Below are 13,005 nucleotides of genomic sequence, written 5' to 3' on the forward strand. Positions count from 1 at the left end.
GGACTTTAGTTTTAGGAGTACCCGTGTACCGAAATGCATAACTGAAAAATCACAAACAATATTATTGGGGACCAGCTACACAATATTTTCTTATATTTTAGTTCTCTGGAGTAGCTGAATGAAATTCTCCACATTTCTCAAAAAAGAGGTACACGCAAAGACGTATATTACCTCCAGCATTTGCATTGCTGTAAATTCAGACAAAATATAGTAAAAAAGAGGGTAGAATTACGTTGGGGGTGTGTGTATAAATAAATTAGTACGTTTGCCATAAAGAGAGACTCTTTGAGCTTTACTGTACGTGTATATCCATTATTGTCGAACCGATGAAAGTTGATAGACCTCAACTTCGGCTTAAACTAAAGGAGACGTAAAAAGGGTTAGAAAAAAAGGGGGGGAATAGAATGGAGAGATTTTGAGGGGCAGTTTAAGGTAAATATTTGTATCTTCTTCGATCTCGTGTTTAGCAGAAATCCATAAAGCCGTTATTCAGTTTCAAGAAGGAAAAAAAAAAAGGAGAATCGGAAAGACAAACAATTAAACCTTGTATCTGTGACTTTATACAGCGAGTATTTCTTTTTATCTTTTTAAAAGTAGGTTACCCCCTCATCTAACCGGGGCAAATTCTGCTGCCTAGCAAAGACAGATACCAAGGAAGGAAATAGCTGAAGCCACCCCAAAACATGGAATTATAAATACCGAAATGTAAATAGCCAGAACTCCACCCCCCCCCAAAAAAAGAAAAGTTCAGTGGGGAGGGGGATCTGACAAGCGCCCAGCAAGAAATGGAGCAAAGACAGTAAAGTGGACGGTGCCAGGGGCGCTCGGAAGGAGCCCTGCAGAAGAGTGGCAAGAATAAAGTCGAGAGGGGTACACAAATGAGGAGTGGGGAAGTTGCCCCTGAACCCCAGAGCCGCCGCCGCAGCCTTGCAAGGCTGCGGCGACTGAAATATGATAATCAGAACAGCTGCTCTGCGCTCCCTTCCACCAATCGGCGCGGGACAGGCTTGACGTCCCCGCGCGTTACGTCAGGCCAATGGAGATCTAGCCGAGTTGGAGCAGAGAAGTTTGAGTAAGAGATAAGGAAGAGCCTAGCGCCCGATCAGCGCTGAGTCCGGCTCCGCAGCGCCTCTTCCAGTCCCAGCACACGGGCAAAACTGGACTGCCCGGCAGCGCGAGAGAGGGCAGTGCCGCCCGGCCAGCAGCGCCTCTGCAGCCCGGCTGCTGCCCGTATCTCACCCTCTGCTTTTTTTTTTAGCAACCGCTTAAAAACCTACTTTGGGGTCTTAAAACGAAAGCGCACACCACCATTCCACTGTGGACAATACCCCCTCTTACAGATATGGGAGACATGGGAGACCCACCAAAAAGTAAGGAGGATTTTTTTATTTTTATTTTTATTTTTTTTTACCGTTTTGTTGGAATCAATGTGCTGTCTGTTGAAACCGTGTGAGGCAGGGAGCTGCTAGGAGCTGCTCATCTGAACTTCACTGGAATGGTAGAGAAGGTGCCTTTGTTGCCATGCTTGCATGCTTGCTGTGTTTTAACCTCTTATCCTTAGCCTTGGGTCCTGGGTGCCTTTAAAGTTTGGGGCGCAGGCAGGATTTTAATGGTATCTCCAGGCTGCCCTGGGGATTTAGCTGTCTTCGCGTTAGACTCCAGTGGGTCTTCCTGAATATACAGCACCTAGCCCATGTAGGCGAATTAGCATTAGGCGTGCGAAGGAGAGCCAGTGACAACTGTAATGCTGTCTATGCTTGCTCACAATATCGAGCCCAGTGTTATACGGGAGAGGGGTTTAAACATCCACTCGTTCAGTTCCCAACGTTTCCAGCCAAACCCATATATATATATATATATATCTCCCCTGGAGCGAAGAAAAAATGCAAAACGAGGGAGTTTGGGTTGCGTGCAAGGCTTGCAAAATTAGAAGCTTCACACCGAAGGCTGTTCACATCTGCATTTTAACATACGTTCCGCCTCCTTTCTAAATGAGGCAAGGTTTTGATGGCACACTTCAATTACCATCCGAAAGTGCAATGCTCTTTTTAAAAAAATCTAAACCTCCCAGAGTATGCCCTATAAGGGATCGACACTAAAAGTGTGTTTATCTCTGTAGGAGAGTAAACGGTTAGTCAATCATGTATTTATTTTCATTTCAGAAAAACGTCTGATTTCCCTATGTGTTGGTTGCGGCAATCAAATTCACGATCAGTATATTCTGAGGGTTTCTCCGGATTTGGAATGGCATGCGGCGTGTTTGAAGTGTGCAGAGTGTAATCAGTATTTGGACGAGACCTGTACGTGCTTTGTTAGGGATGGCAAAACCTACTGTAAAAGAGATTATATCAGGTACGCCATTTACGCTGTTTGATTATTTGGTTAGATTTTACTGTATATAGAGACAGACAGAGGGAGAGGGTTTTTGTTTGTTTGTTTGTTTGTTTGTTGTTTACAAAAAAAACAAGTTAATTCTCCAAAGGTATAAGGGGAAAAGTTCTAGTCAAGTTTATTCCATAAATTAAAAGGAAAAATATAAAGCACTCAAACTCAGGAATAGCTAGAGTTTGTAAGGACTTCTCCTGGTAAAGCACAATTCCTGCAATATGTGCTGTGATCCTAACAAAGCAGGATAGCATATAAATATATTTTAATAGTATAGCTATTCTGGCACAGAGCTGGTCGCTTTTAAACACATACCTGAAAAATGCAGCTCTGTGTGTTTGTTGTACGAGTTACAGGAAGGCAAAATCAGATACAGAATGAAGACACTTCAAACATGTATGCAGTAAAAAAAGAAAAAACAGAGCGGACAAATAAACCTATTTACAGTAGGGCCTATTATAAAAAAAAATAAGATGAAGTTTACAGTTCAGTTCTGAAGGAAGAGCCGTTTATTATAAGGGTAAAAGATAGACTACAATGTTTCTTTGCTAAAATAACTGGCATGTACTCTTTTTAAATATTAACCCCTTCGTGATACCTGACTGCCTTTTCTTTCTTATCTTATCTGTGCTGATGAATTAGACAGAGCAGATCAAATTGCCCATCATCTGTTCGCGAACAATTGGGTATATTTAGATAATGGAACTGCTTCCTTCCTCACATTAAAATCTGGTAACTGATAAAATGTGAGAGTTGCCAATCCTAACACTATAGCGAAACCAAAGCAGAACTCTGGGGATGTTTATTATTTGTGCTCTTGGGTCATGTTTATCTATTGCTAGCCTTTGGTGTCATCTGCTAGGTTTGTGTATAGCAGAATTTTGGATATTAGCTATGCTGAATGGCCAAAACATAGTTACAGAAAGTTTTAGGAATAAATATCACCCATTTAAGATACCTTTGTAGATTCATTTTATTTCCGAATCAGAATAAAGCACTTGAGTTCCTCTAATGCAAATATCATAAATAGTTTGTTCCTTAAAGCCACGTTGTGAAATTATCCTCAAAGTTTTGCAATGTTGAGAACAATCCGCTCCGTTCTTAGCTTTACCTTTAAACGCATCCGGGAGCGGTGTTTTTATTTGATTTTATTTTTTAACGTTCTTCTTTGACTCTTTCCCCGTTTCAAAAGAGAGAAAATATTTGGGAGTGTGATCTGGTCATTCCGTTCCTGTGTGAATTTCATTGAGTAGGGGAAATGAGCAAATAATTGCAACTTTGAAAAGTTTCTGCAAAACAAATTTCATTTGTTCAAATTATTTAAAATAAAAGGTGTACAATTTGTGCTAGGCGACCTTGCACTAGACTCTGAGCAAATATAAAATTGTCAAGCATATGCCCAAAAATAATTCGTACCTATTAAGCTATAATATTTGGAGATCTTTCGTTATTTTTCCTGAGATCTTATTATTCAGAAGTTTTAGATCTGAGTAGAAATTGAATACATTGTGTGTGACACACACCCTGCTATACATACACACACAAATACGGTGTAAATATGTGTGTGCGTATAGACATACACACAACACAGAGACTGTGTGCATTACAAAGGGTATTTGGGAGAACATATGTGTATATGCATGTGGTAAACTATTTAAGAGTGTGTGAGTGAATACGTATATACCTATGTGTGCATATATGTTTAGAATTAGAAAGAATACTAACTTGCCTTGTTAATCAAAGAGGTTAGCTAAATAATATTCAGTCTGAGCCGATACACCGTGGAGCTGTGAAATATGACTCCGAACTACAGCTAATAGAAATGTATCTCTGTCTATGTAGATAAATATTGCTACCTGAAATATCTTTCCTCTTTCCGTATCGAAGAGGACTCAAGCTCCAACACAGTAGCTATTAAAGATGTATAAAACAAAGAGGCGAATTATTTGCTCTGTTGAGATACCAGTAAGGAAGTTTTTCCTTTCGTTTGTTTGAAGGCTTAGCGTTCAGCTTAAGGTGGTGCTGTTGGGGGGGGGGGAGGGGGGAGTGGAAAGGTTGAATTAGGAGAAGGGCTGGAACGCCGCATCCTTTAAAACGCACTTTAATAGAAAAGTTACGCTACAGAAAGAAGGCGGAAGGTAGAAAGAATCTTGAGACCTGTAGTTCCTAGAAAAGTTCCTCCTTCGGTGTCCTGAGAAGGGAGAAGTAAAACTTTAGCTACTGGAAGCCCTAGTGTGCAGGAGGCGGCAAAACTCCTGAAGGTTTCATTCCAAAAAAAAAAAAAAAAGAAAGAAAAAAAAAAAAAAGGAGGCTAATAGGTTTGTGTTTGTGCAATGGATGTCACTCTCTGTCATCGGAGCCAGCCTTTATTTTACATATTATACACAAGCGGCTTGCTATAGCTCTGGAGCAGCGTGGGGGCAGCCAACGTGCCCTGAGCCCAGTGTGAGAGCGCCCGGTGGGCCCCCCGCCGCCCCCTTTGCTGGGCGACTCAGGCTGTAGGGCAGGAGAGGGGTTAGGAAAATCCTCCCGGAGGTTTTGTGTTTGTTTCCCCCCCCCCCCCTTCGCCCCCGTGGTGCTTGCGGGAGCCGGGGGGGGGGGGGTCGTCTGAGCTCTGCTGCCTTTTACAGCGGCGAGATCTGGGCATTGGCGGTAACTGAATCCGTTTTATTCCTTTCCCCTTCTGGCTTCTGTGCTGTAAAGGCTTGTTTAACTAGCGGGCGGCGTGTGGCGAGTGGAGCAGGGCCGGGGGGCTGCACACGACTGGGGGTGAAACCTCTTTTCTCCTTCTTGTCTCTGGGCCGGGCCCTGCTCAGGTTATACGGCATCAAGTGCGCCAAGTGCAGCATCGGCTTCAGCAAGAACGACTTCGTGATGCGAGCCCGCTCCAAGGTGTATCACATCGAGTGTTTCCGCTGCGTGGCCTGCAGCCGCCAGCTCATCCCAGGGGACGAGTTCGCGCTGCGGGAGGACGGCCTCTTCTGCCGAGCCGACCACGACGTGGTGGAAAGGGCCAGCCTGGGAGCGGGGGACCCGCTCAGCCCCCTTCATCCCGCCAGACCGCTGCAGATGGCAGGTACTCCTCCAGCCCACCGGGGAGGGGGGAGCGAGCTGCTGCGACTGCAGGCCACAGCCACTCTGTGCATCAATCGGCTCTGCAGCGAGAGCGGCCAGGGCTTTGTTCCAGTCTTTCCTTCATTCCTCTGCCTCTGTGTGTGTGTGTATTGTACAGCCCTGTAGACATATATGTGTATGCATGCGTATGGCGTGTTCTGCAGGACACGTGTGCTGTGCAGAGCCAGGCACAGCTATAGATCTCTCTCTCTCTCTACGGGTGAGCCTTCCTATGGAAATGCTATAACCACACACATACTATCATTATCCATATATACACCTATAGATGACAATATAACGGCAACACCTGGCACATATGACAATAGAAGACACACACCTGGCTATATGTATGTACACACATGTATATATCCGAAGGCATATCTTTAGATCTATCTCTAAAACATTATATGTGTGTATGTATTTATATAAACACACTAATACATTATAGCTGTATATAGATTTATATAAATACGATATATATATGTGTGTGTAATATAATATATGTGTAACACGCATATATAAGCCAGTATTAAAACCATGAAATCTAGTGGTGCACTGGAAGTACATACCTCAGGTATTGTATGTGCATTTGTCAAATGAGAGGCCTGGGAGAACCAGTGGACCCTTTGGGGCATACATTTCCTCCTTTGAAAGTGGGTTGGTTAGATAGATAGATAGATAGATAATCTAATGTGTATATATAGCACTTCAGTATTGAATCACAAATCCCTTTTCATTATTTTTTTTCCAAAACATTTGGAACAGGTTGTTTTAAAACATTGGTAGAAAGGGGGTCCAAAAAGAGATAGACTTAATAACTACAGGCGAGCACTTAGGCTGTAATTTAAAACTGTCAACAAGCTAATCTTCACTAATTGCCTTTTAAAGCGATTCTGCCTTCTTGAGACGTTTTATGTGATTTGATGAGAATTTCATCTTAAACTCTGCGTTGCAACTTTAGACTGGACCCAGCATACAGGTTTACTTATACTTCTAGTTTTCGACCTTTGCATTAGATAGTTATAGAAACTGAGCTTCAGGAAGGGGAGTATCTTTCACAGACAAATAAACGACACAAGATAGGAATGGAGAACTGCTATCCAGGTAACTAAGGTTAAGGGATATTTACAAACCCTGCCATGTTTATAGGGGCACAGATGCCTCGTCTGAGCAGTTTTCAAGTGACCTATGTATAAAAAGCAGAGAAACATATAGCTAATCAGTCCAGAATTTCGGGCAGATTATGCGCATCCCTTCGAGCATGTTTGTGCATGTTTTATAGGGAATATTGTGTCTGCAGTTACAAAATTACCGGTATTGGGGGAATCTTGTTCGGTCTTCATCGAATGTTTTTGCGATTTTGTTGTGACAACGGAGAAATAGAAACTCAATTTTACAGGACAAAATTGAACACTCCTTGGCCAGGCCTTTAGTAATGTTGCCCCTTTATTTCTGGTCAAGTAACATTTAGGGTATTCTAATCAATTTAATTTCTGAAGAACAAAAAAATATATGCACATCCGTAAAACGATGTATTTCTAACTTTCGATATGACAATATCTGTCCATTTGGTTGCATTTCCCGTCGGTTTCCATTAAAATAATCAACTGCCATGCTTTTCCCTTCCCCTTTTATGATTTTGTAATATCTTCATAAGACATAACTTCACCTTGATCCTCCACTTTCCCAAACAGCCCCTTCTCTTGGGCTCTCGGGATGCGCCTTTCACAGACAAGGTTTTCTACAATGGATGCGTTTGCTTTGTTTTGGAGCAGCGGCGTTGGTAGCCGGTGCGTGTAACTGTGCTCAAGGTCTCAGGCCATGTTGTGATAGTGACTACATACAAGAGGCAGACACGCAAATTATGCGAAGTGCTCCCTTTTGAAACTTTTAAGCTATCTGCTTTTGTGGCTTCTCCATAAATAAATACTTCCCTGCCCTTGCCTATTATGAAGTAGAATATTCCTTGTCTGTCAAAGATAATACAGGGTTGATCTTCAGTTTGTTTCTTGTCGTCCGCCCCTCTCTCCCCCCCCCCCCCAAAAATTATTTGTCTGTACAGTAAAAAATACCAATTGTGGTGTGATTCCCTTAGCTGGTAGAGGAGAGAGAAGGACAAGACTTCAGAGCTGAATGCCTTTATGGCCTTTTCAATAAGGATCTGCCCCAGAAAGCTCTGACTCTCTCTAGATTCTCTGCCTCTTACTTATGGGGATCCTGTTCGTTCCTCCCCCTTTCCCTTGCAGCAGAACCTATCTCTGCCAGGCAGCCCGCTCTTCGACCCCACGTCCACAAGCAGCCCGAGAAGACCACCCGAGTCCGGACTGTGCTTAACGAGAAACAGCTTCACACCTTGAGGACCTGCTACGCTGCCAACCCCAGACCCGACGCGCTTATGAAGGAGCAACTGGTGGAAATGACTGGCCTCAGCCCGAGGGTCATCCGGGTCTGGTTTCAAAACAAGCGATGCAAGGACAAAAAAAGGAGCATCATGATGAAGCAGCTTCAGCAACAGCAGCCCAATGACAAAACTGTAAGTGGCTGCAGGCTGGGACCCTAATGGAACGGTCCTTCCGGAAGTGGAAACGATCCTTTGATCTTGAAATTGTACCAAGAGAGAGAGCCCACCTCTCCCCAGCCTTCTTTGGGGTGTGGTTTTGTCTGGGCAGATAACTGCCGCTGATTATGTGAGAGCTCCATTTTTTTTAAAAAAAAGTACAGATGTGGTGCAAGTTGGTTTGCCTTCAGATTCCTGTAAATATGATTCCCCTATTCTGTTGCCAATGCAATTTAAAATAGACCGTAGCGAGAGGATTACACCGCCTGCTCAAGTGGACACGCCTTTCGGTGGGGCTCAGGATTCAGTGTGCATGAGAGTAAATGCGAATTGCGAGCCCTAGAGTTTAGGGGATGTCATGAAGCCAAGCATTGTGTGATATTTATTTTACAAACGCCATGGACTCTTAAGGGGGAAAGATGCACTCCCCCTCTTCAATGGGGGAGTCAAAACCACAAATCTGATGCATTTTCTTACCACTTTCTATATTACAACGTGCATATTGGTATAGGTGAGCAACTGAGCCCGGTGCAGCAAAAGACAAATGCAAGGGGAAGATCTTGATTTGTCATCTTAGTCACAATATTTTCAGCATTATATATAGTTATGTACGCGTGCATATGCACACATGACGCAAACAAGCTGGCTCGCGTTTAAATTGCAGGATTTAGCCAAACAAGTTGCCTTGCTCCATTTTGCAACCTTCCTCCCACCCCCACCCCCCTTTGAGCCTTTCAAGAAGGGACAAGGTGGATGAGGTAATATTTTTTTTTTATTGGGCCAACTTCTGTTGGTGAAAGACACAAGCGGCTACTCATTCCCTCTGTATTTCGTATATTGACTGACCCGAAAAAGACTATGAATTCATAAGGCTGCCTAGTTAAGTGGCATTTAAGGAGATTCATTTTACTCTGTTAGAATGCAATAAAACACAATGTTATCAGCACACTGTTCCTGAAGGCTCCAAGTCCTTTTGTACATAACAGCCCTAGCGTTTATTTTCAAAAGCTCCTCAGGCACCCGAGGTGGGTAGCGTAGAGGTTATACGATCCAGTTAAGGGCACACAGAAAGCCAGCATGGACGCAAAATATAAACCCAAGGTTGTTAACTGTTTCTTGTTCCTTACCATGCATCGCCAGGCAGTGGTATTTGGTGTAAGTAGTTAATAACCTTTTAGGCAACCGGGCATGAAGAAATACAAGGATTAGGGAGAAAGAAAGTAACTTCCAGTGTGATAAATGCAGAAATAGGCTGACCTATAGTAGAATAGGGTAAGACGTTCACAGCAGATTAACTATGTAAATAAAGGCGACTGTATAGATAAGATAGAATAGCAGTTTATTGACTCAGTGCTTATATACAATAAAGTTAACAAAGCTCATTAACATCTTTTGGTCGGTTGTTTACAGAATATTCAAGGGATGACAGGAACTCCTATGGTGGCTGCTAGTCCTGAGAGACATGATGGGGGTTTACAGGCTAACCCAGTGGAAGTGCAGAGTTACCAGCCTCCTTGGAAAGTACTGAGTGACTTCGCATTGCAGAGTGACATAGATCAACCTGCTTTTCAGCAGCTAGTAAGTGTTAGTTCCCAGACTGAATATGCTAATGTGTACAAGGGGCAGAATATTGGGTATTCTCTAAACTTGGTGTATATGTGCTGTGAGATATGAACCAGAGACTATAAATGCATTCCTGATATTCGCATTATTGCAATATGTCAGTACTTTGAATAATATGGATTTTATGTTGTTTGATGGAAAGCCCACTTGAAGTCAGTAGAAAGGAGCCTATTGATTTCAATGGGCTTTGGATCAGGCCCATAAACCAGTCTGAAATAGTAATTAAGATAATTATAGTCATTACATTTTAAAGCAAATCTATGGAGGAGACTAGCATTAAAAACTATAAGCAATTCATCATTTTACTCTTTGTAAACTTACAACAGCAATTACTAACATTGGGTCCACCTTTTTCTTGTTGCCTATGTAGTACAGAATTGAGTTCAGCTGTATGAATATTATGTCAGCCAGACCGATGAGATTCTTAAAACAGAGAGGGTGGGAAAGTGTAAATCTTTCTTTAAGTATGTACCACTAGGCAGATATTTATATCTACCCCCTTTGAAATTATATCTTATATTTTATAAAGGGAATTGTTATTACATAGTCACATGCAAAAGCCAAACAATATTAATGGACTGGCTTAACCAACAAGAAGACAGAAATTTAAGACTAAATTCTGTTCTTAACTCACTTCCTTATGCCTACGTCATTTGGCAGCTCATATGGGACCATATCATCTGCAATACTTAGGCTCAACAAGGTGAATTAAGGACAGAAGTTCAACCTTAACTCAATTTCCTGGCCTAAGTGTGTTTAAACCAGATCTTTAAAATAATAAGGTACGTTGTGTATGGTTTTTCAGCGATTCACAGTGATAAATAATAACGAAATATTACTATAGAGGTTTTTGATTGATCAAGCAATTTTTCAAAACGATCCCTTGGAAAATAAAAATAAAGGTGTGAAGCACCAATGTATATTTCTAGACCTTTCCTTTTAGTGACCCACTCACTTTTATGATGTTTTTTTCTCTTATTCTGATGCTGAAGAATTAATTTGTTCCATTTGGAATGCTATGTTCATTTGGAATGCCCTGTAATTTAGCAGGCTGTTCTGTGGATGCTATGATACAAATCATCTTGGTTCTAGAGCATCTTCTAGTTCCCCCTGCTTAAACCAAGCCATCCGGTAGGCGTGAAAAAAAGAAAAAACAACGACAAAATATACCAAAACACTGACCTGGTTTGTCTGTTTTACTTATTTTGGGCTAATTGAACAGAAGATCTTTGAGCCCTGGGATAGACTGGCCTTTGGTGGGTACTAGGTCTAGCAACAGAATTCAATATTTTGGGATGTAACCTGGAGGCAAAATTTGCCCTATATTTTTTCTATGACAGCTAGACCAAAAATAGAGCATATAGATTGAAAAATAGATGCCTCAGGAGCATTTTGTAGCATGGACCCAGTGTAGTGACTGTTCAAGTGGCTGGTGCAAATTTCTGCAATGTAGGAAGGGCCTTAATCACCGAATTTTCTAACCAAGAAAGAGCCAACTGAATTGTGGGTGTATTAGAAATGCTCAACTCTCCATACTATGGACATTGTAAGATTAAGATCTGATCTCCAACTCAGAGTGGCTTTGGTTACCCTTTTTACCCAATTGACTCATTTAATACAGGCCCATGGAGTCCACATCACCCTCAGGGAAGAAGATGGCTTGTTGAAAAGAAAACACATTATGCCCGTTTTTATTGTATTATGCACCATAAAGGAGAGTGGGAAGTAGCCTTGCAGTTTCATGTCAGAAAACACATAACGGTTCTTAAAGAATTGACTGCAACACACTGTTGGGAATTCCTGAACAATTAGAATGCAAAGATCTCTGAACGACCTGTGAAAACAGGTCTAATTAATAACAGTTTTTGTGTGCCCCCTCCCCTCCCCTCCCCCACAGCCCATTTTGTTCTGTGAATTGACTTAGGGGCTGATTCAAAAGTCATTCAAGTCAATGGAAAAAGTCCCATTGATTTAATTGAGATTCGGATGATGCCCTTTGTAGTGCATGTTGCTTATGTATTTATAAATCTTTTTCTTCTCCTCCTGCCTTTAATTGATAACTGTAACTACATTTGTAACCTCCCCTCTCCTTATTTTCTTTTGGGCAGGTTAATTTTTCAGAAGGAGGACCAGGTTCCAATTCCACCGGAAGTGAAGTAGCATCAATGTCCTCTCAGCTCCCAGATACACCTAACAGCATGGTAGCCAGTCCTATCGAGGCATGAGGAACAATTCGTTCAGATTTTTTTATTATTATTTTCCCCCGTTGAAGAGAGTGGGAAAGTTATCATGTTGGGACTCTGAAACTTAAAAGTATTTAACAAACCTGTAATGAACCTAGCAAAGAACGCTCCATGAAATGCACGGAGTCTTGTTATAAATGACAAGGTGAAATGGTAGCAACACTGTGAAGACAATCATGGGATCTTACTAGAATAATAATAATAATTTAAAAGAGTAAATAAACACATGATATCCAGTGACCACAGGAGCATCGAAAAGACGTTTTTAAAACGTAGAGGATTTGTATGCGTGGATCTCAGACAAAGAAGAAGCATCTGTTCATTTGACTGAACATAGAAAGAAACCCAGATAGAGAGACTGTCTATAGTCATCCTAATCCGAATGGTGCTGTTTCTTATTGGTCATTGATTGCCAAAAAGGAGCTCCAATAGGTTTCACAACATCAGGAAAAGACAATCTAGCCCCGCATGGTTGAAAGATTCATTGCAGGAAGCAGGAGCTGCATTGGTTTGCAATTTTTTTTTTTTTTTAGTTGACTCTTAAGGGGTTGTTTCCTGGGTCTCTTGTAGCATGTACTGTAGCTGGGGGTTTGGTTTTGCTGAGATCCATCCTCTATCAAGAAGTCTGAAGTGACTTTAAAAATAGGTTTTTGAATTCCTATTTAAAAACCGACTTATAAAGCATTGCAACAAGGTATACCTCTACTTTGCCACAAAGCGTCTCGGGATTGTGTTTGAATCGTGTCTGTCCAAGAACTTTCCCCCCCCCCCCAAAGATGTGTATAGTTATGGGTTAAAACGACTCTCTCTCTTTCTCTCTCTCTCTCTCTCTCTCTCTCTCTCTCTCTCTCTCTCTCTCTTTCTCTCTCTCTGGAAATAAAGAGGAAAAAAGAGATTTTTTTTTTGTTTTTGGTTTACTCTTGCATTGCAAAAATTATAAAGTAATTTATTATTTATTATCAGAAGACTTGCCACTTTTCATGTCATTTGACTCTAGTTTTTGTTTTTGTTTGCTGAAGTAAAAGAAAAAAAAGAAGAAAAAGGTTGTATCGTGGTCTTTGAATTATATGTCTAATTCTATGT

General features: G+C 41.6%; 1 protein-coding gene across 1 annotated transcript; it reads left to right on the forward strand.

Annotated features, from left to right (window-relative positions):
• The first annotated feature begins 1,342 nt into the window (after positions 1–1,342).
• On the forward strand, positions 1,343–12,293 carry ISL1 (ISL LIM homeobox 1). Its single transcript, XM_073346170.2, has 6 exons — positions 1,343–1,370; positions 2,163–2,352; positions 5,202–5,461; positions 7,746–8,032; positions 9,467–9,634; positions 11,788–12,293. The coding sequence occupies exons 1-6, from the start codon at positions 1,343–1,345 to the stop codon at positions 11,902–11,904; spliced, it is 1,050 nt and encodes a 349-aa protein (XP_073202271.1). The 3' UTR covers positions 11,905–12,293.
• Positions 12,294–13,005: the final 712 nt, after the last annotated feature.

Source organism: Lepidochelys kempii, chromosome 5 (genome assembly GCF_965140285.1).
Source record: "Lepidochelys kempii isolate rLepKem1 chromosome 5, rLepKem1.hap1, whole genome shotgun sequence".
In the NCBI taxonomy this organism is placed as follows: Eukaryota; Metazoa; Chordata; order Testudines; family Cheloniidae; genus Lepidochelys; species Lepidochelys kempii.